The following is a 22,486-nucleotide window of genomic DNA, read 5'->3' on the forward strand; positions in this document are numbered from 1 at the left end:
TCTGTGCCAGAGCACTGAAGGTATGCCCCAATAGCACATGTGTGCATTCGTGTACATGTGCACACATGTGTACACATATATACACACACAGAGCCCCTTGACACTAAGAGGGGGACTTACAGTTTCAAGGCAGTTAAAGAAGTCTCTTTCTAATCATTAGCAGACTTAGCTAACCAAATAGAATACCACCACACATGACAAAGAACACAAGCTTTACAGAACTCATCACTAAGCAAACCGCAATAAAAACAGCAACAACAATTGCTAGGGAATGGAAGAAGAATCTGATTTCCAGAGTTGCCACACTGTATTATTTGAAATGTCCAATTTTCAGCAAAAAGTTATGAGATACACAAAGAAGCAAAAAAGTATAGCTCGTACACAGGAAAAGAACATAGTTAACAGAAACTGTCCTTGAGGAATCCCAAATATTGGATTTCTTAGGCAAGGACTACATATTAGCTATTACAAAGGAAAATTATATTCAGATAATTAAAGTAAAGTATAAGAATGAAATCTTACCAAATAAAGACTAATAAAGAGATAGAAACTATTATAAACAAAGAAATAAAAAACTAAATAGAAATTCTGGAGTTGAAAAATACAATAACTAAAATGTAAAATTCACCAGAAGGGGCAAACAGCATATTTGTTTGAGGTGTCAGAGAAAGAATCAGTGAACTTGAAGACAGGTTGAGATTATCCAATCTGAGAAACAGAGGGGAAAAAAAAGAATGAAGAAAAATTAACAGCCTCAGAGATCTGTGAGATACTATCAAGCATACCAACAAACAACACAGTCCTAAGGGAAGAGAAAGGTTATGTGTACTATTTAACTATATAAAGAAATAATGGCCACCCCCTAAAATTTAATAAATATTAATCCATTCATCCAAGAAGCTCAAGAAACTTCAAGTAGGATAAACTCAAAGATATCCACACTAAGACACATCACAATAAAACTGTCAAATGCCTAAGACAGGGGAGAACCTTGAAAACAGAAAGAGAAAAATAACTCATCATATATAGAGTTTTTTCAATAAGATTAACAGCTGACTTTGTATCAGAAATCACTGCAGTCCAGAGCAGCTGACATATTCAAAGTACTCAAAGAATCAATGTCCAGCAAAAATTACATATATCCAGCAAAACTACCCTTCAACAGTAAAGGAGAAATAGACATGGATGAATGGAATAGAATAGAGAGCCTAGAAATAATCCCATACTTTTCTATAGTCAATTAACCTATGATAAAAGAGGTAAGAATATACAATGGGGGAAAAGACACTTCAATAAACAGTGCTGGGAAAACTGGACAGCTGCATGCAAAAAAAAAAAAAAGAAGAAAGAAAAGAAAAAGAAACCACACCACTTTCTTACACCATACACAAACTCAAAATGAATTAAAGACCTAAATATGAGACCTAGCACCATAAAACCCCTACATGAAAACATGAGCACTAATATGTTTGATGTTGGCCTTAGCAACATTTTTCTAGATACGCCTCCTGAGGCAAGGGAAATAAAAGCTAAAATAAACTTGGGCTACATTAAAATAAAAACTTCTGCATGGTGAAGGAAGCCATCAACAAAATGAAAAGCCTACTGTGAATGGGAGAAGATATTTGCAAATGATGTATCTGATAAGTAATTAATATCAAAAATATATAAAGAATGTATATAACTCAAACGAAAAAAACCAAACAATCTGACTAAAAAAATAGGCAGAGGACTGAACAGACATTTTTTCTAAGGAAAACATACAGACAGTAAACAGACACATGAAAAGATGCTCAACATCGCTAATCATCATGGAATTGCAAACTAAAATGAGATTACCTTAAACCAGTCAAAATGGCAAGTATCAAAAAGACAAGAAATAAGAAGTGTTGGCAAGGACATGGAGAAAAAGGAACCCTTGTACACTGTTAGTGGGCATGTAAATTGGTGCAGTCACTGTGGAAAAGAGTATGAAGGTTCCTCAAAAAATTAAAATCAGAAATACCATGTAGTCCAGTAATTCCACTACTGAGTATTTGCCAAAAGGAAAAAAACAAACAAACAAACAACTCTAATTCAAAAAGATATATGTACCCCTATGTATTCCGCATTGTTATTTACAATACCCAAGACACGGAAGCAATCTAAGTTGCTAAATGTCTATGGACAGATGAATGCATAAAGAAGATGGAATATTAGAATACTGCTCAGCGATAAAAAGAATGAGCTCTTGCCATTTGCAACTACATGGACGGACCTAGAAGGTATTATTCTAAATGAAATAAGTCAGACAGAGAAAGACAAACACCATAAGATTTCACTTGTATGTGGAATCTAAAAAACAAAATTAAACAAAGAAGAAACAAACCCATCAATACAGAGGACACAATGGTGGTTGCCAGAGGGGAGGAAACCAGGGGAATGGGCAAAAAGGTGTCAAAGGGAGGGAAATGTACAGGCTTTCAATTATGGAATGGGCTAAGTCAGGGAGATGAAAGGCAGAGATTAGGGAATATTACAACATTAGAATATTACAATAGTATTATAGTAGCGCTGTATGACAGATCATAGTTACAGCTGTGGTTAGCACAGCATAACATACAAAGCTGTTGAATCACTATGTTGTACACCAAAAACTAATGTAACATTGTATGTCAACTGTACTAAAAAAAAATAGTAAAGGGTAAATTAAGACATTCCTAGGTAAACAAAAGAGAGAATTTATCACTAGCAGACTTCCCTTCAGTATATAGGAAATACTAAAGGGAGTCTCTCAGGGTCAAGGACACTAGAAACTAAGTCAAATACATATGAAGAAATAAAGAGTACTGGTAAAAACTATATAGGTAAATATAAAAAGTATAAAATGTGTTATTTGTTTATAACTTTTTCTCTATCTTATTTAAAAGAGAATTGTATAAAGCAATAATTATCAAGCTTTATAGATGAGCTTATAATGTATAAAGATATAATATGTATTATAACAACAGCAGAAAGAAAGGGGAAGGGATAGAGATAATACTGGAACAAAGTTTTTGAATCCTACTGTAATTAAGTTGGGAGTATTAATCCAAACTAGATTGTTTTAAATTAAGATGTTAATGGGGCGCCTGGGTGGCTTAGTCAGTTAAGCGTCCGACTTTCGCTTAGGTCATGATCTCTCGGTTTGTGGGTTCGAGCCCCGCGTCGGGCTCTGTGCTGACTGCCAGCTCAGAGCCTGGAGCCTGTTTCAGTCTGTGACTCCCTCTCTCTCTGACCCTCCCCTGCTCACGCTGTCTCTCTCTCTCTCCTAGAAATAAATAAAACATTAAAAAATATATATAAAAAAAAAAAAAAAGATGTTAATGTAATCCCTGGGGCAACCATTCAGAAAACAACTCAAAATGTATAGTAAAAGAAACAAGAGAATAATATTAATATCTATTTAATATAAAGAAGGCAACAGAGAGAAATAGTGGAATAATATAAAGACCTCAGATGTATATAAAACACACAGCAACAAGGCAGACATGAATCTTTTATCAGTAATTACATCAAAAGCAAATGGCCTAAAACTGTACACTGTCTTCAGATGAAAATACTAAAAATGTGGCTGTTAGTTTTTATTACTATAGTTTCCATGATATTCAAGATAAATAAAGTTATAACCTAGATTTACTTGATTTTTTAAAAACTATTATATAAAATTTCACACTTACACAAAAGTAGAAAGAATAGTATGATGAGCTCCATATACCCTTATCTACATTAACCATTCACTCATGGCTATCCTCATTTCATCCATACTTGCAACCCAGTTTCCTCTACCCTGCACTGGATTAATTTTGAAGCAAATCTCAAATATCATTTCATCAGAAATAAGTAATCTGAATTCATTAGAAATTAATCTGGGGAGGCCTGGATGGCTCAGTCGGTTAAACGTCTGACTTTGGCTCAAGTCGTCATCTCACAGTTCATGAGTTTGAGCCCAGCATCGGGCTCTGTGCTGACAGCTGAGCCTGGAACCTGCTTCGGATTCTGTGTCTCTCTCTCTTTCTGCCCTTTCACATCTTGTGCTCTCTCTCTCTCAAAAATAAATAAACATTTTTTAAAAATAATCTGCATTTTGAGAAAACTAGATACATTCATTTTATACCTATATTATAGAAAAGGGCTAGATATGGTAGCAGCAGAAAATAGTAAATCTAAGATTACTTTTAAAAGCAAAGCTATACAATGGGGCACCTGGGTGACTCGGTCAGTTAGGTGTCCAACTTCAGCCTGGGTCATGATCTCAATGTTCATAGGTTTGAACTCTGCATCGGGCTCTGCACTGACAGCTCAGAGCATGGAGCCTGCTTTGGATTCTGTGTCTCCCTCTCTCTCTGCCTCTCCCCTGCTCATGCTCTGTCTCTCTCTGTCTCTGTCTGTCTCTCTCTCAAAAATAAACATTAAAAAAAAATTAAAAGCAATACATTTATCAAAATTCCTAAAGACATTTTAGAAATAAACAAGGCTCTTCAATATAGCTTCCATTCCAATGTCTTGTATTTTACCTGTCTCTCCTCTCAGGATTCCATTCTATTTTTGACCTATTTAGTGAGGTTTTATCTGAAGATTCACTTTTTCTTGTCAAAGAATCATTATTATTCAAAATCTGTTCCAACAGTCTTACATTTCCTACAGTAAGAGAAATATAGTATTATTTTTAAAGTACTAATCCATTTCTTTTTTATATAGTAGCTCAGATATGTCTGTAGGCTTTAAATACACTCATGTAAAGCCAAATATTTATAACTCATGAAAACCACACTGGTAAAAGTTTAGGCCTGAATTTATCTCTATCACAGAAAAAAGGAATTTGAATGAGACATATCATCATCACAAAGCCCAGTAAACTGCAAGATTTTTATCAAGAGTTAAAGGGAGATTTGACTGTTCGCAGCAACAGTTGAATCTTTCCTTTAGCCCCATCCTTAATAAGACTATATAACAACTTTTTATCTTTTGGTGAAGTCGATTGAGTAAAGATGTTAGTGTCTTTAAAACTCTTTAAATGCATCTAAGACAAGACCTGAATGAATTTAAGTGATTCCCAGAATAAAAGCTTGTATTTAACATTTTCACATACTTTTACTAGAAGGGTTTTATTTTAAAGGTCTGTAACAAATTACTATTTCAGGTCACTTATAAAAGTTCTTGTCTGGGGCAGCTGGTAGCTCAGCCAGTTAGGTTTCCAGCTTGATTTTGGCTCAGGTCACGATCTCATAGCTCCTGAGATGGAGCCTGGCATAAGGCTCCGTGCTGTCAGCAGAGCCTACATAGGATTCTCTCACTCCCTCTCTCTCTGCCCCTGCCCTGCTCATGCTGTCTCTCTCTCTCTGTCTCTCAAAATAAATAGACTTAAAAAAAGTAAAATAAATATAAGTTCTTGTTTGCTATTAAATAGTTAATACCTTAACACTTTTTCCAACTGAACACAGTAATAAATGTTAAATTTCTTTGTGTTTTACTATTGAAATTCACACCCAAGAACAATATAAGAAAACATGCTGTAACGATCAGCCTTACCTTTAATAAAACATTATTTTTATTAATAACAAAACTTGTTAATTAAAGGCTTAAGTAATAACCTGTTGAAATTAATCAAAATAATTCTAACTGTATACCTCCAACTCCTTCTACAAAGACTCTAAAGAAGTTTGATTTGCCCAATAAGTATCATTTAAAGAGAAATACTGGAAATAGCATTCCTACTATCATTACTACTTGGCGCATAAGAGAATTATAAGTCAGGTGTGCAAATCTGTTCCTAATTTTAGGTAGGTCTAAATAAAGTGGTGAATGCTAGTTAAGACTGCTTTATTACCTGGATGACCTGCCATCTCCATATTTTCTTTTTCTTTCATAGGATTTTCCCTCTTTGAGATTTTATCATCCTTTGAAACAGGTATAGGAGCAAACCTGCGGGGTGCTGGTGTCTCCAATGGAGAGTTCTGTTTATCAAAATCCATATCTTCAACTTCTCTAGAAGGTGCTTTAATAGGAAATAATGGAAATAAGTTCAATTTATTTTAAAAGAAGCATCAATTTTAATTTGCAGTGTTATTACTCTTCCCCATTATTTTTAAAATAAAGTTATATAAGATATACAAATTACAAGTATATAGAAATAATTCCATCCTCACTAGAAATCAAAAGAAATATAGGCTATAAACATTTTATACTTCCAGCTAATAAAAAACAATATGACAATATGCAGTGTAATTTCATGTAATGAAAATGGCATAGCCAGACACTGCTCCTGGCATGAAAACTAACAAAATCATATGGCACTAAGTATAGGAAGTCTTAAAATTTTTATACACTTTGATCTAGTAATCTTACTCTTGGGAATTTATCCTCAGGAAACAACCTAAAACGAAGAAAACATTACATATATCACAGTATTTATTATTTATAAGGAAAAAACTTTAAAATCTGCCTAAATGTCCAATAACTGTCAAGTAAATTGTGAAAACTATTGACTACAACAGATTATCCTTTCATCATTAAAAATTAATGTTATGAAGATAATCATGTAAAACATGAGAAATACTTCTAAAAAGCAGTACAAAATTATATTTATGCTACAACTGCAGAACATAAAAATAATGTATGCCCAAGAAAAAGTATTGAAAAATAAAAAGTTTGGGCACCTGGGTGGCTCAGTCGGTTCAGCATACAGCTCTTAATTTCTGCTCAGGTCACGATCTCAGTGTTGTGTGACCAAGCCCCACATCAGCTCCTGTTGAATGTGGAACGTGCTTATGATTCTCTCCTTCTGCCCCTCTTCCCTACTCATTCTCTCTCTAAAAAAAAATCATGAGTAGGGGTGCCTGGGTGGCTCTGTTGGTTAAACACCTGACTTCAGCTGAGGTAATGATCTCCCGGTGTGGTCTGTGAGTTCAAGCCGTGTGTCAGGCCCCTCCCCCACTTGTGCTCTGTCTCTCTCAAAAATAAACATTTTTTTAAAAAAATTGAAAATGTAAGTAAATAAATTAAAATTGTTAAAAAATAAAAAGTTTAAGTTTGTATTTACCTATTTGTTTTAAATTTCTTTCGCTAAAATATACATAGAAACCAATTTAGTATACAACCCATAAAACATGCATTTTTTTGCTTTAAAACTCAAGTCTAAAAAAACAAAATTATGAGCAAGTCATTCTCTGGGACAGAGAATGAAATGTCTACTTCCTTTGAAAGCATATAGCTAGGTCATACTGAAACCTGAGTTCTGGCCAAACTGACAAACTCACCTTCACCTGAAGCAGGAAAGTCCTAACCTTTCTGTGCTTCATCTTCCTCACTTCACAACTTAAAAATTGATTCATACTACGTTCACAACAGTTTTGTAAGGACCACTTGTTTGTGGAAAAATATAAAAGTAGCTTACAAGTATAAGGAGTCTTTAATATGCCTGTAATATAACACTGGTCTAATGTATCAAATGTTGGGGATATTGTACTACATGGATCTGTGTTATGATTAAAGAGATAGCCCTGGATTTGCACTGATTCATTATTCAAATATCAATAATTTGGAAACATATTTATTCATTTATTTTAAATTCCAGGGGTTTAATACAAATACATTATGCATTCCTTTGTTGTTACTATAAGCTAAGATTTTTAAAATTCTATTAATATAGATGAACTTACACTACTAACTGTGAAAATAATTAGAAATAGTTTATTACTGTACTCAGGTGGTTTCTCTCACGACAGAATCAAGAAAAAGAGTAAATGTGCAGTCAGGGAATTGGAAAATTGATTACAAGCATTTTTTGATACTAGACAAATGAAATTTTTCTAAACTTGTAAGTGCTTCTGACAATTTATGAAGGTTATTAGTTAAAACCATACAATAGGACATGACCCCTAACTTGACTGAACAAGTTTTGAAATGACCAAAAATTAACCTAAAAGAAGAACTAATTGTATAAAATGAAGACTAAGTCTTCTACCACCTAGTAAACAAATTTTTGGCTGACATACTATAAAGAAAATTCATAGCTAACATGTTTTATTCACAGTGAACTATATATTTTTACCTTGTCTGGAAGCAAACATGTTATGTGAAGACAGATTACTGCTACCAAGATGAGAATACTCTGGTTGTACAGAATACTTTTCCATCACTCTGGAAGGAGGCATACTAACGGGCTGAAAACTACTTGTCTTTAGTGCAGCACTAATGAAATGAGTCTAGGAGACATAAAATTATTTTATCAATTTCAAATTCCATTTGAAAGAGCTAGATGACAGACTACATTAAACTTTATTAGAAGACTTGAAAACAATGTATTAGATTTAATAAACTATAAAAATACACATACATTACATGCAATCACACATTGCAGCAGTGACGTCACTGGGTTAGGCCTGGCTCTGTGGTGTGACCTTGATCATTTCATTTAATCATTCTAAACCTCAGCTTCCCCCTTTCTACTTCAGAGATGGCTCAGAGGCCACTGAGGCATGCTAGAGGATGGCCAAAAGGAAGGAGCCCTAGATTCTACTTCAACCAGAGAATTTAAAACGAAAACATCTCATCTTTTATGTCCTACATGATTTTGTTTGAAGTCAAGGGCTAAAAACATTGCTAGTAGGCACTCAATAATAGCAGCAATAATAACATATACATTTAAATATAAACAGGAACTACAATGACAACAGTTTTCTGTACCAGCTATTAAAATAACTGGAATGTGTATATATCTTACCTAAAAAAAACCTGACTTCGAAAGAGGGTCTCATACCAGGTAAAGGAAAACCTAAAAAGATTTACAGTTTTACAGAATCCTTAAAACTGTGTAGAGATCTCTCTACATAAGACATATGGGGCAGACTCAACAAATTTCGTTTCATTAAGCACTTATCAAATTACTAATATACCTAATAGGTCACTAAAACGTCAACTTTCTCTGTAATTACTAGCTTTGTAAATAAGATATCTAAATTAGAAAAGATCCCATTCTTCCAAACTTGAACTCAGAAAGTCAATAAATTATGGGTTTATTTATGGAAGACTAGATAAATGGCAGACAGGCATGTAAGTAAGACAAGTAGGACCCTCTCCTTAAGAAATCAATGCGCTTTTCAAATCCGTCATCTCATTTTACTCTGAACAAATAAATAAATCAAAGGTTTTTCTGGGTAAAGAAATCAAGGCTCAGAGAAGTGCAGTTATTTGCAGACTGAAGACCAGCCCTCTGACAGACCCACTCCTAGCTTCTCATGAGATACCATGCTGCACACACAATTTTAGTTGTATATGGAGCACTTAACTAAAACCTTACATTTTATGGCCAAAACTGCTCCACGGAAAATATTATCTTCGACTACATGGAAAGCTCAAGCCAAAGTCCATTAAGCGGTTTTGAGGGGCACCTGAGTGGCTCAGTCGGTTAAGCATCCGAGTCCGGCTCAGGTCATAATCTCACGGTTCATGGGTCGAACCCCACAGCTGGCTCAGAGCCTGGAGCCTGCTTCAGATTCTGTGTCTCCCTCTGTCTCTGCCCCTCCCTTGCTCATACTCCGTGTCTCCCTCTCTCTCAAAAATAAACATTAAAAAATTAAATTGATTAAAAGTTTTGAAAATTATATATTACTGTTTATTCTATAAAAACATACTGAGCTATAATAAACCTATTCTTCTGAATGTGATATTTTAATTTTTTTAAGTCTTAAATTCACACATTAATTAAACAAAAATAAAAGTAATTAAAACCAATGCATTTATAGTGCAGGTCATTCATTCATTTAAAAAAATGTCTGCATGTGTGTATATATATACACCATATGTATATATACGTACACATATGGAGTACCTGAGTGCTGGGTTCTATCCCAGGACTTAGAAATTCCAAAATAAATAAGAAACTGTACTATCAGCAACTTGTGAGGCTAACTCTTCTTTTTATAACAGCCCAGTGGCTCATATTCAAAAGGCAATTAAAAATGTTCATTCTTTTAATTAATTAAATGTAGAAGCAGTACATATACCAGCCGGTTCTCATCTCATCAGAATCATTAGAGAGCTTCCTATTCCCAAGTCCCATCTCAGACCTGCTGTCTCAATCCCTGAGAGGTACAAGCATGTTCATTTTTATAAAGCACTTCAAGTGATTCTGACCCACATTCTCAGGCTAACAACCACCAATGTAAACAAGTCATGGAGATGCACTATTAGCACTTTAAAAATGGTATGAACAGAAATACCACAAAAGAAGAAAAAGCCAACTCCAAGGAAATGTCTTACAGAACTAGTGATACTTGAACTAGAATATGCAGAGAGGTCTCCACATGGAGAGGAAGAGTGATAACAAGCAAATCGTTATTTAAGAACTAAAGCTGTAACAATCTAATGAGCTACTGTGATTACCAATGAATATTGGTTTAGGGATGCAAGTGATAAAAGACCATGTGATGTGTGCTGGCTTTATTACAGATACCTGAATATCTATTTGTTGCTGTTGTAATTTTTCAAGATGCCTAATGTGCCGCTCCATAATCACATTCATTTGCTTTTCATGATCATGACAATGTAGTTTCTCATGTTTATTCTGAACACTTGTTTGCTGCTCTGTAACACGTTGTAACTGTTTATCAGTCTCCTGCAACTTATTGAGTAATTCTGTAACAGAATTGACTTTTGCTTCCAAATCGCTCTGTACCTAAAACAAAATATCAAAGGATATCAAAAAGACATTGTTACTAGAAATGTTGTTTAAAGTGACTGCTTTTGGGGCACCTGGGTGGCTCAGTCGGTTAAGCATCCAGCTTCGGCTCAGGTCATGATCTCACATTTCGTGGGTTCGAGCCCCGCGTCGGGCTCTGTGCTGACAGCCAGCTCAGAGCCGGGAGCCTGTTTCAGATTCTGTATCTCCCTCTCTCTCTCTGACCCTCCCTTGCTCATGTTGTCTCTCTTTCTCTCTCTCAGAAATAAATTTTTTAAAAAATAATAAAAAAATAAAGTGACTGCTTTTAAAAATGATCAAACCAGATTTTTACTCGCTGAATCTGATGATTTTATACCTTTATTTTTGGAATCACAGAAATAAAAGGCAGAAGATAGCTATCCTGAATATCTTTTCTCTCATAAAGAAAGTAACACATTTGCAACAGAAGAATTTTTATAATGTCAGAAATAAAATACTTAAATGGTAATTAAAAAGCAGATAACAAAACAAATTAGCTTTTGATACTCCACTCATCTCAGACTGAATTAGGTCAGCAGCCTGGAGTCCTAGTCTTAGCTCGGCCACCTAATACCCGGGGGATCTGTACCACTCTAACCCCGCTTCTCAGTTCTCCCATGTGCAAACTGAGGTGGGTGGCACACACAATCTCAGAGTGCCTTTCTTGTTCTAAAATAAGGATAAGCAGTCGTCCCAGGTTGCCCAGGATTCGGGGCTCCCTCGATGAGATATTTTCAGTACTAAATCTGGGCAGTCCTAGGTCCTCTAGCATTATCACAGCAAGGGGGGAGAGGGGTAAGTCTCAACACCTGAGAGGTAATATACAACCATGAACGGAAAAGTTCCCTCAAGGGGCGCCTGGGTGGCTCAGTCGGTTAGGCATCCGACTTCAGCTCAGGTCATGATCTCATGGTTTATGGGTTCGAGCCCCGCGTCAGGCTCTGTGCTGACAGCTGGCTCAGAGCCTGGAGCCTGCTTCGGATTCTGTGTCTCCCTCTCTCCCTGACCCTCCCCTGCTCATGCTGTCTCTCTCTCTCAAAAAATAAATAAAATATTAAAAAAAAAAAAAAAAGAAAGAAAGAAAAGTTCCTTCAAATTGAGAGCAACTAGAACACCCTTAGTCTACAGTTGGATACAATCACTTGTAGAATCAGTTCCTAACAAATATTTTTCCATCTCCTGACAACGCTGTGAGTATCTAGGGAAAAGCATATACTTTTATCAGCGGAGCTGCTGTTGCAATGGCGGCCGCAGTTGCTGCAGCCACGGTTGTAGCTGAATCAATCCCACTGGGTGAAGTTCTAGTCTCCAGAGTAACGGCGTCCTTTTCTGTGCCTGCATTTTCTAAAAGCTGTACCTTTACTTCCTTAAAAGCAGGCATGTTTTGAGTTCTGTAAATAAAAAAAGGCATAAAAATGTATTCAGCAAGCTACATTGAACCATTTCAAGAAGCACCTATAGTGGTAATCTGATGAAAGTAGGTTTTCTTGATTTTTTAAAACATTAAGTTACTTGGTTTTCCCCATGAGGATCTTATCAGTCATTTGGTTCATGAAATCTATGAAAGGTCAGGTCACTACCTAAACACTAAAGAAATAAGATAATTCCTTGAGGACTGCGATATTTCAGATAATAAGACTTACATATACAAAAAAGACAAGGGCACAATTACAAAGATAGATAATCCAGAAGTATGAATTCAAATCATGTCGAAAAGGTTTTAAGAATTCAAGTATTATATGTTACTTTCAAAGGAAGACAACCTAAGATAAATTATTAAAACTGCTATTTTTTTTTAATTCTAGCTCATTTAAGTTAAAGAAATGCCACACAGTTTGTTAAAACAGAGCACAAAACACAGTTTTAAGCAGGCTGGATTAAAAATGAGAGCAAATAGGTACATATTTACAATGAAAGATTTAACTAAGTACTTAAAAAAAAAACTGGTCGATTTTGTTCTATATTTGGCCTGAGAGAGAGAGGGAAAGAGAGAGAGAGAAAGAGAGAGAGACGGGGCACCTGGGTGTCTCAGTCAGTTAAGCATCATGGTCTCACAGTTGGTGGGTTTGAGGCCTGCACTGGGCTCTGTGCTGACAGCTCAGAGCCTGGAGCCTGCTTCAGATTCTGTGTATCCGTCTCTTTCTGCCCCTCCTCCACTCTCACTCTGTCTTTCTCTCTCTTCCTCAAAAATAAATATTTAAAAAATTAACAAAAAACCCTGCAGAGTCCCTAGGTAAATCTCGATAGATCAGAAGGAAGGCATTCGATCTCTGGCTACTGGATATCCCCCCTGATCTCTAAGAAGGCTCAGAGCAGCTCTTAAACTTACTCCTCTTTGACATTTCCTCATTTTGACTAAGAGCATCATTTTTCTCTGTCTCAAAATTTGGAAGTTACCTGAACTTCTCTATCTTCCACTTACTTTGCTGAGTCATCAAGTTTTGTCAATTATTTCATCACAATTGCAGGAATGGTGTCATAGAAGTACAGAGACAGGGGGAACCTAATAGCCACCTATTCTAACTTCCTAATTTTATAGATGAAACGGAGGTTCACAGAGGTAACAAGGTTTACTTGATCAAGGTCACAGACAGTAAAGCAGGGTTAGGGTGCGATTCCTAGAGTTCTTCCCACAACATCTCGCTTTCTCAGAATACCACTTCTCCCTTGGTGCTTCTCTCTCTCTAGTAAAAAAGACTTCATCACCTCCTGCCGACTATTTCATTCTTGCAGATTTTACTCATCTAAAAACTTCCCAAATAGGGGCGCCTGGGTGGCTTAGTCGGTTAAGCGTCCGACTTTCGCTTAGGTCATGATCTTGTGGTTCGTGGGTTCGAGCCCCGTGTCGGGCTCTGTGCTGACTGCCAGCTCAGAGCCTGGAGCCTGTTTCAGAGTCTGTGACTCCCTCTCTCTCTGACCCTCCCCTGCTCACGCTGTCTCTCTCTCTCTCTCCTAGAAATAAATAAAACATTAAAAAAAAAAAGCATCTTCCCAAATACATGTCTCCACCATTCAACAATATAAAATTTTTCCCAAGAGACAGTTGAATAGGCCAATTTCTTCTGTCCGACCTTCCACACATACCATCCTCTGGCCATGCCCTGGCTTCTGGTGTACACGTCCTGTCACCTCACAGACACCTGTCAGGAGTCACACGCCTCCTCACTGGCTATACCACACCCTTCCCACAGCCAACTCCATGCTTTCTCTCACTGACCTCTCAGCCTTCTGCCATTCAACTTTCTTTAGGATCCAACACAAGGCTTCCCCGTTTCAAAAACTTGTCCTTAAACACTTCCAACGGATCTGCCCCTTCATAGCTCCTTTGCTTTTACTGCCTGCAGGACACAATGAGGCTTGAGAAGCAGCCATTGCATGGTTTAAATGTCTGTGCAGAACAGTTTCATAATCTATTAAATGCAATGCTGTTTCCTATCACAGTTCGAGTCACTCATTCCTCCACATATGTACATATCCTCTCCCCAACTAAGCTCTAAGCAACCTGGGGCAGAAGGGGACAGAGAAGGGAGATTTCTTAAATGCCAAATAGCAAGTAAGAAAGAACTAGCACAAAGCAGGCTCTCAATATGTATCTGATTAAGTGGCATATGAAGAAAATATATTTCAAATATTCCTATCTTTTAGTATTCCTGTCTTAAGTTTGAATGTGATTTAACCTTTAAGATCAATCATTCTACCCGAGTACATTAAATTAACCAACAAGAGGGGCGCCTGGGTGGCTCAGTAGGTTAAGCGTCTGACTTCAGCTCAGGTCATGATCTCACAGTTGGTGAGTTCAAGCCCCACACATGGCTCTCTGCTGTCAGCACAGAGCCCGCTTTGGGTCCTCTGTTCCCCTCTCTCATGTGGTCTCTCTCAAAAATAAACAAACATTTAAAATAAACACAAAAAATTCAAGTGATATTGACTGCAGCAAAATCTATCTCTTGTATCTCAGTTAGATTGTCTTTTAACCCAACATGAGTCATTTTTATATTTCTGATTCATTTATTATTTTGTACATTGAAGTCATCTTCTCAAGGCCCTTCCTAGTTTGTTTTTGTTTTTTAATTCTGTTCATTTATCCCAAAATGGGGAGAGACTTTCTAAGAGGAGTAGTATTCAGTTACCGCTCACTGTCTGTCTGTTTATGAACAACTTCTTCCCTGATCTGAGAGTTCTGAGAGATTTCAGTTTGGAGAGTTCTGACTTGAAGGCAAGTTGATAAGGTCCCTACCGCAGATGCAAGCAACGTCGTCTTCTGGGGGGGTCAGCTGGAAGGAGTGGTAATCACTGTCTGTCCAAATGAGTCAGATGTCATCTGGGATTTTTCGTTCAACTATACAATTTGAGAGACGGCACAACTCTTGCCCTTACTTTTGCTTTTTCTTATATATTTATAAACTGCAGGATACAGTTTACTCTCCAAGTTCCTCTTTTTTTTTTTTTTTTTAATGTTTTATTTATTTCTAGGAGAGAGACAGCATGAGCAGGGGAGGGTCAGAGAGAGAGGGAATCACAGACTCTGAAACAGGCTCCAGGCTCTGAGCTGGCAGACAGCAAAGAGCCAGACGCGGGGCTCAAACCCACGAACCGAGAGATCATGACCTAAGCGAAAGTCGGACGCTTAACCGACTAAGCCACCCAGGCGCCCCTCCAAGTTCCTCTCCTAACCACCATCCCACATATGGGGAACTGTTTGGTGAACAAAGGTACAAAGGAAAAACATGATGAGGACAAACAATGAGCCAGTAAACTCTGGCTGGCTCAGATCACACCCTTGTGTTTTAGAGATAGTATTTATTTTTGTTAGGTCCATGTTTCCCAGTGCATAATATATATGCCAGGGGCAACTTTAGGTGGAAAAATAATGAACTTTTTAATACTTTTTATTTAATAGTTGTAAACAGTTTATTTATTTTAATTCTATTATTAAAATAACTGTACTGACTTTCCATTTACTGAAGTAATACAAAATTTTTTTTTTTAATAAAATGAGAATTCAAAATGAAGTAAACATTTCTCTTATTTTCTACGGGGCTTTCCAGATTGCACCAGTTCAGTAGAATACATTTAGCCTAAGGATATGTATCTCATCCCACTAATGATAAAAATAATAAAAGGCATTTTATTACTGGAGGCATCCAGAGTAGTAGAGGCTTATATTTATCATGGTGCTGTTGTCAGGGCTGGTTTTGTATTTCATAGGTATTTAAGATAAAGTTGGGAGGGAACATTTAGATGGAGTAGTAGCCATGGTCTCCCTTCACTCCTTCCAGATGCCAACCTTGACCCTTTCTTAAATCTTGACAAGGAAAAGTCTAAATGTCCTTGGACAGTAAATAATACGTATTATGTATTCGGAAAGACTTGACCATTGCTACAAGTAGTATAGTGAAGTGATCAAGAAAGCAAACTCCAGAGGCAGACTGCCTGGGTCTGAATCCTAGCCCAATGAATACTTGCTAAATGACCTGGGGAAAAATCAGTCTCTGTGTGCCTCAGTTTCCTCATCTATAACATGGGGATTCTGTAAAATTGGGATGTGATGGAATACACTTCATTGGATTTTGTGAGTATTGAGTTAATTCACATAAAGTCCTTGGAACAGTACCACTTCTATAATAATAACTGCTAACAGCTATTGAGTGTTTTATGTGTCCAGCATCATAAAAAATGCTTTATACGTATTTTACCCATTGTAAAATGAAACTAATCTTCCAGAACCATATAAAAACATAAGAAATGGCCCACCTATTTTTTGAAAATGAAACTTACTTTTGCTTTAAAACTGCTCTTAATGCATCCTTCTGTCCCATGGTGTACCGAGAAATAAAGATGTCATTTGCTGCAAAATTGAGACACAAAATATACTTCAGTTTCCTAAAAATGTGTTAAATTTTAATACAGATACCAAAAACAGCTTCTTAAGAATGTTTAGGAATTCAGCAATAAGATTTCTTAATTTAAAAAAATGTGACAAATTAAATGACTGACTAATAATAGCCATAACCCGGGGCACCAGGGTGGCTCAGTCAGTTAAGTGCCCGACTTTGGCTCAGGTCATGATCTCATGGTTTATGGGTTTGAGCCCTACATTGGGCTTGGTGCTGACAGCTCAGAGCCTGGAGCCTGCTTCAGATTCTGTGTCTCCCTCTCTCTCTGTCCCTCCCCTGCTCACATTCTGTATCTTTCTCTTAAAAATAAACATTAAAAAAATAAATAAATAAATAGTCATAACCCAGACCCTAGGGGGAAAAATGTAATAAAAACACCTAAGGCCAAATTGGAGCCATTTTCTCGAATTCAAAAGAGAAAACTGCTTAGACAAAAATAAATCTACTTAAAAATGTCACTAAATAAATTTCTTCAAGGCGTATTTTTAATTTCTTAATCTATTATCTTACCAGACTATTCAAAACTTGAATTCAGAATTTATAAATTTTTTTTAAGTATTTAATCCCAAATTTACGCAATAGGTTAGTATTAAATCCCAAATTTACCGTTACCACTGCAAACCTTTTTCTGGATTTTAATGATTCCATTACTAGCCTAATTTGGAAAGAAAAACTAATTTAAATGAATAACCAAAACAATAAGAAAAAATTGTTTGTTTAATAAGTGTCTTTAAAAAAAAATCAATGAATGTCTTAAAATCTAAAAACCTAAAATCCTATCCTTACAAAGAAACTCCTGGGGCACCTAGGTGGCTCAGTTGGTTGGGCATCCAACTTTGGCTCAGGTCATGATCTCACAGCTCATGGGTTCGATCCCCGCGTCAGGCTCTATGCTGACAGCTCAGAGCCTGGAGCCTGCTTTGGATTCTCCCTCTCTCTCTACACCTCGTCCAATCACACTCTTGTCTCTCTCTCTCAAAAATAAAAAAAAAAAAGAAAAAGAAACTCCTGACATACGCAACATAAATGAGCCATGAAGACACGCTAAGTGAAATAAGTCAATCATAAAACTAGAACTGGGAAAAATGGAGAGTTTAATGCATACAGAATTTCAACCAGGTAAGATGAAAAAGTTCTGCAAATGGATGGTGGTGATAACTGCATAATGTGAATGTATCTAATGTCACAGAACTGTACACTTAAAACATGAGAGAGACAGATTCTGTTTTGTGTAATTTACCACAGCAAAAATAAATAAATAATTTCAAGCAAATCTGTCCTTTTACCTTCCTGTCTGTTGTTCTCTTCCAGTTTATCCAAAGGCAACCCCTGCATTGCAACATCTTTAGCAAAATCCTTTGGGATATGAAAGGAAGAAATGAAAGGTACTTGAAGATACTCAAGGTTATTAGTTGAATGAGCGAGTAAATGAACAAGCAAGCAACTGTGGCCTTGAAATTCAGACTCAAATCTCCATTTGCCACTTCTAGCAGACAGAGTCATGTAACAATTCAGTTGGTACAGCTGAATGCAAAAATGTGAGTCAAATGGCATACCTAAGGATGGCCAACACATAAAACAACATCACAAATTAATCACAGCCTTCTTTATCACTGAGCTCATAATGTGGCCTCGGAAGGCTTCTCTACTGGCAAATAGCTTTCTGTTCACATGTGTAACCTTAATCTTCATATTTAAGATTCTATTCAGTGCTAAGACAGCACGACTTTTTGAGTACTAGGTTTATGCAACATTGTTCCTCACCTTCCTTAGACACATCTCTTTTTTTCCCCTGCTAAAGCAGAAAAGGGTAAAGAGAAAATCAGTAAAAGAAAGTGAACCCCTGACAAGAGGTGTTAAGTTCCTAAGAAATAGTCAATGAGGGGTGCCTGGGTGGCTCAGTTAGTTGAGCATCCTACTTTGGCTTGGGTCATGATCTCACACCTCATGGTTCATGAGTTGGAGCCCGACAGAAGGCTCACTGCTATTAGTGCAGAGCCTGTTTTGAATCCTCTGTCCATCCCCCTCTCTCTGCCCCTCCCCTGCTCATGCTCTCTCTAAAATAAATAAAACATTAAAAATATAGCCAATGAGGGTAACAATACAGTAGAATACAGCATCTGGGAAATTGACATAAAGACTTCCTACAAATTAGTAAGAGGCATAGCATATAAATGTGTAAATCACAAAAGAATAAAGGCAATATATATGAAAAAATTTCTCCTTCAGTAATAACAAAAGAATGCTTCTTTTACCTATCAAAATGGCAACTTTTTTGTCTACTTTTAATGCCCTGTATTGGCAAAGCTGGGGAAAATACTACTTCTAATTCTGCTCATGATCTTGCTGAATAATGTATATTGATACAGACTTTCTAGAGGCAATTTAGAAATATTTCAAGAAGTGTGCATATCCTCTGAGTTAATAATTTTACATCCAGAAATTAATCCTAATGAAATGACCTGAAATATATACCAGAATGTAAATCACATGGTTGTTTATATTATCAAAAAATGGGGGGAAAAACTTAATGTCAAATGACAGGAACATGAACAAATAAATTATGGTACATATAGACAGTGAAATTCTACGAACCCATTAAAAGATTCTAGGGAAAAAAATTAATGGCATTGAAAAATATCCTTAATATTACTTAATGATAAAACAATATGGTGATATGTTATAAAACATATGAAGGCAACAGTTGTTGACTTCAGCTACAGAATTTCTTCTTTCCTTTTTCTCTTTGTATTTTCTACAATGAATTTTAAAGCTTTTGTTTTCTTGCTACTCATGTGTAAGGACTGGCACAAACAGGAAAAGGGACATCTCACTTTCTCACTCCCACTACTTTGGGTAGTGTAGAGAAATACATATGAATAAAAGCAGATAACGAATAAGCTTATAAATATGCGCTATCAGCCACAAACTCCTTTAGTTTCCTCACTACCGGCATGATCAAGACAATCCACATTGTAATCTTAGCACTCAATTAATGAAACAAAAATATGATACAAAGGCAAACTGCAGTTTGTACTCAAGACAAAAATGATAATGAACAGGATTTGCTCTGCAATCATATTTTACCTTAAGCATTCTATACAAAACAAGCTTTGAGTCCATATTAAATCTAATGGAATCCTGATGATCTTCCAAAGATCACTGATTTATTTCCAATTATATAATAATAACGAATTGATGCATCTGGGAAATTTTTAGATAATGGAATTCAAAGACCATTAATCATTAAATAAGGTCTACTCAAAAAAGAAACAAAGAAAACCAAGTCAAAGGCTAGGCATTTACTCAGGGACCAAGTACAGCACATAGTTATACTTTTTTTTACTGTGAATGTTTTACAAAGTTGATAAGTAAACAGTTTTAATCTCATTCCTTCCAGGAATGAACTTCAGTTTTCAAAATATTATACTGTGAAACTTTCTCCTTTAAAGGCTTGCTTAACGGACAATCTATAGACAACATTATGATTAGTGATCAAAATCTAATTAGATTACATGAGCAAAATATATTTATCATCAAATATTTTCAATATTATAAAGGTCAAGATGAGAATTTCATGTTATTATTTTTTAAAGACCCCTCAAAAAAACCACACAGAAGACCTCACAATAGTTTGAATGATATGTAATCATACCTCACTTTTTAAAAATGATGTTGTTACTGTTTCTTTACCTTTACCTAATAGTAAGTTAAGTCTCTGGTCTAGAATACTTTTTCCTTAGATCAGAGCAGAGCTTCTTTTTGATTACAGTATTTCTCTCAATGTTCAACATCTTAGTAATGAGTATTTTTTATTTTAATTTTATGGAAGAGTTTTTGTTTAATGTCTCAATACTATTCAAATCACAACTGTAGTATGGAAACCATTTCCCTTTGTAAGTGAAATTTAAGCAAAATTAAGGCCTGTTACTAATCAAACATAATTTAAGAATGCATTACTTAACATTCCTGAAAAGTTTAACATAGTGGAATGACAAATTCTTTTGCTTACGCTTTCTGACACAGTAGAATTTTGTAATGGAGGCTGCTGATAATTTCTAGCAGAAGTCAAGTCTGATGAACCTAACAAAATGAAGGAATCAATTTGAGTGATTTTAAAATCTGAACCTCTTCTTTTAAAAACTGTACAGGCATGATTCAAGAACTATCAACTCCACGTTAAAGCAAAACCTACACTGCAAGACACTTTTCATGCAAAAAAACTTAACTTAGTAATTAAAATAGATCCTGATTTAAGTTTTACAGTTGATATTTTGGAAAATAAGAGTACTGACAATCAAGTGAGATAAATATGTTTTAAAATATATCATTACACTGTTGGATCTGGACAAAGTATGGATAGAATCATTAGACAGGAATAAAATATGTACATGACATAAAAGCAAGCTTTATTAAGTCATACCCTCCCCCCACAAAGCAGCATGTTTTTTTGGTTTTGCACATATATTCATTAATTTGATCCTTACGATTATCAATGAAATGGACAAAGCATAGGTCTTCTTCATTTTCACTGAACTCCAGACAGGTCAAGTGAATTGAAATACGGAAGCCATCAAAAGGCAGAAGTTACCCTTCTGCATGTTATACATACCAAACTGAATAACACTATCTAAACAGAAGGTAGAGCATTTGGTAAAAAGCCCTATCAATGAACAATAAACACATCATAAGAGTTAAGTGTATCCACCACAGATATGAACAAGAACAATGTGCGAAAACCACAGAAAGAAAAAACACAATGGGAAATGTTTCATTCGTTCCACCTATTCGATATTATAGCATCCATTAGACTGGCTGTGTTAGCCATTTCCCCAGGGAAAGGAGTCAGCTTTCAAACATCTATACAAACGAGATGTTATCATCTTATGTTTGAGAATTTACACATTAAAAATCCTCTAAATTCTGAAACGCAAAAAAAAAAAAAAAAGAAATGAAATGAAAATAAAGACTAAAGATTTACAAAAGTGAGAACTATTCGGAATCACATACCACTTAATGTTCCTTTCAAGCTAGCCTCGGTTCTAACTGGAAGACGTTTATTTGCAGACAACGCTGGAGGAACACAGGGCAACTCATCTTTCAGCAAAGCCAAATAATCTCCCTGATTTGGAGGAACTACCTCACGAAGTCTCTTCGCTGGTATTTTAGCCCTTTTTTTCTTTTCCGGGCTAAACTCAGAGCCTTTCATATTTTGGTAACAAAACTAGTCCCACAGTTCTGAATAGAAGAATTTCTTCTAGGTCCGTAAAACTTCAGAACAAAATTTTCACCGCTTTGAGGACTTTGGGGAGAAGGAATGAGGGAGGAGTATGATAAACAAAATGTGAATTTCAAATGATTTTAAAGCACGCAATCATCAACCTTGAAATAAAACAATGTCTAAACAGACTATCCAAAAAGCTAGATATTTCAATTTGGTATTTAGTCCAGGATTCAAGAGGACAAAATCATATTTACCCATTAATCCCACTCAGTCCATTAATGCACACTCCAGTAAAGCTGAGAGTAGGGATGTCAAGAGAAAGGCCGCGTGAGCAACAATAACCATAACAGAGAGCACCCCCCAAACCTAGAACCGGCAGTGAAAATCCAAACAGATAAGAGTTAAAATGTGTTGAGAAGTAAGAGTTAAGCAAGTAAAACTGAAATGTTTTTTAAAAGTCACCCATATAAGAAGCTTACTAGCTTTCTTCCGCCAAAGAGTCTTACACACCCCTCCAGATGCACCCATCGGACACCTAAAACCACCCCTCCGCGTCAGCCGAACCCTCGGCAACCGCGCAGTCACAGGTATAATCTGACAAATTCAGTTGCCCGCGAGTCAACACCCATTTCCCTTTAAGCCGGC

At 36.1% G+C, this 22,486-nt stretch overlaps 1 protein-coding gene across 13 annotated transcripts in view; it reads right to left on the minus strand.

Moving 5' to 3' along the window:
* Window positions 1-22,440, minus strand: part of KIAA0586 (KIAA0586 ortholog) — a 112,320-nt gene extending 89,880 nt beyond the window's left edge. For 3 of the 13 annotated variants that reach the window (XM_039218682.1, XM_039218678.1, XM_039218680.1), the window contains exons 1-9: window positions 21,628-22,312; window positions 20,630-20,700; window positions 17,904-17,973; window positions 16,499-16,568; window positions 11,937-12,111; window positions 10,475-10,696; window positions 8,072-8,225; window positions 5,849-6,016; window positions 4,536-4,659 (exon numbers count right to left, since the gene is read on the minus strand). In XM_039218682.1, coding sequence (XP_039074613.1) covers window positions 4,536-4,659; window positions 5,849-6,016; window positions 8,072-8,225; window positions 10,475-10,696; window positions 11,937-12,111; window positions 16,499-16,568; window positions 17,904-17,973; window positions 20,630-20,700; window positions 21,628-21,826 — 1,253 coding nt within the window. In that variant the 5' untranslated portion in view covers window positions 21,827-22,312. The other 10 variants (XM_039218677.1, XM_039218679.1, XM_039218681.1 and 7 more) reach the window with 9 other exon arrangements.
* Between the last annotated feature and the right edge of the window lie 46 nt (window positions 22,441-22,486).

Source organism: Hyaena hyaena, unplaced genomic scaffold (genome assembly GCF_003009895.1).
Source record: "Hyaena hyaena isolate Hyena2069 unplaced genomic scaffold, ASM300989v1 scaffold_770, whole genome shotgun sequence".
NCBI lineage: Eukaryota > Metazoa > Chordata > Mammalia > Carnivora > Hyaenidae > Hyaena > Hyaena hyaena.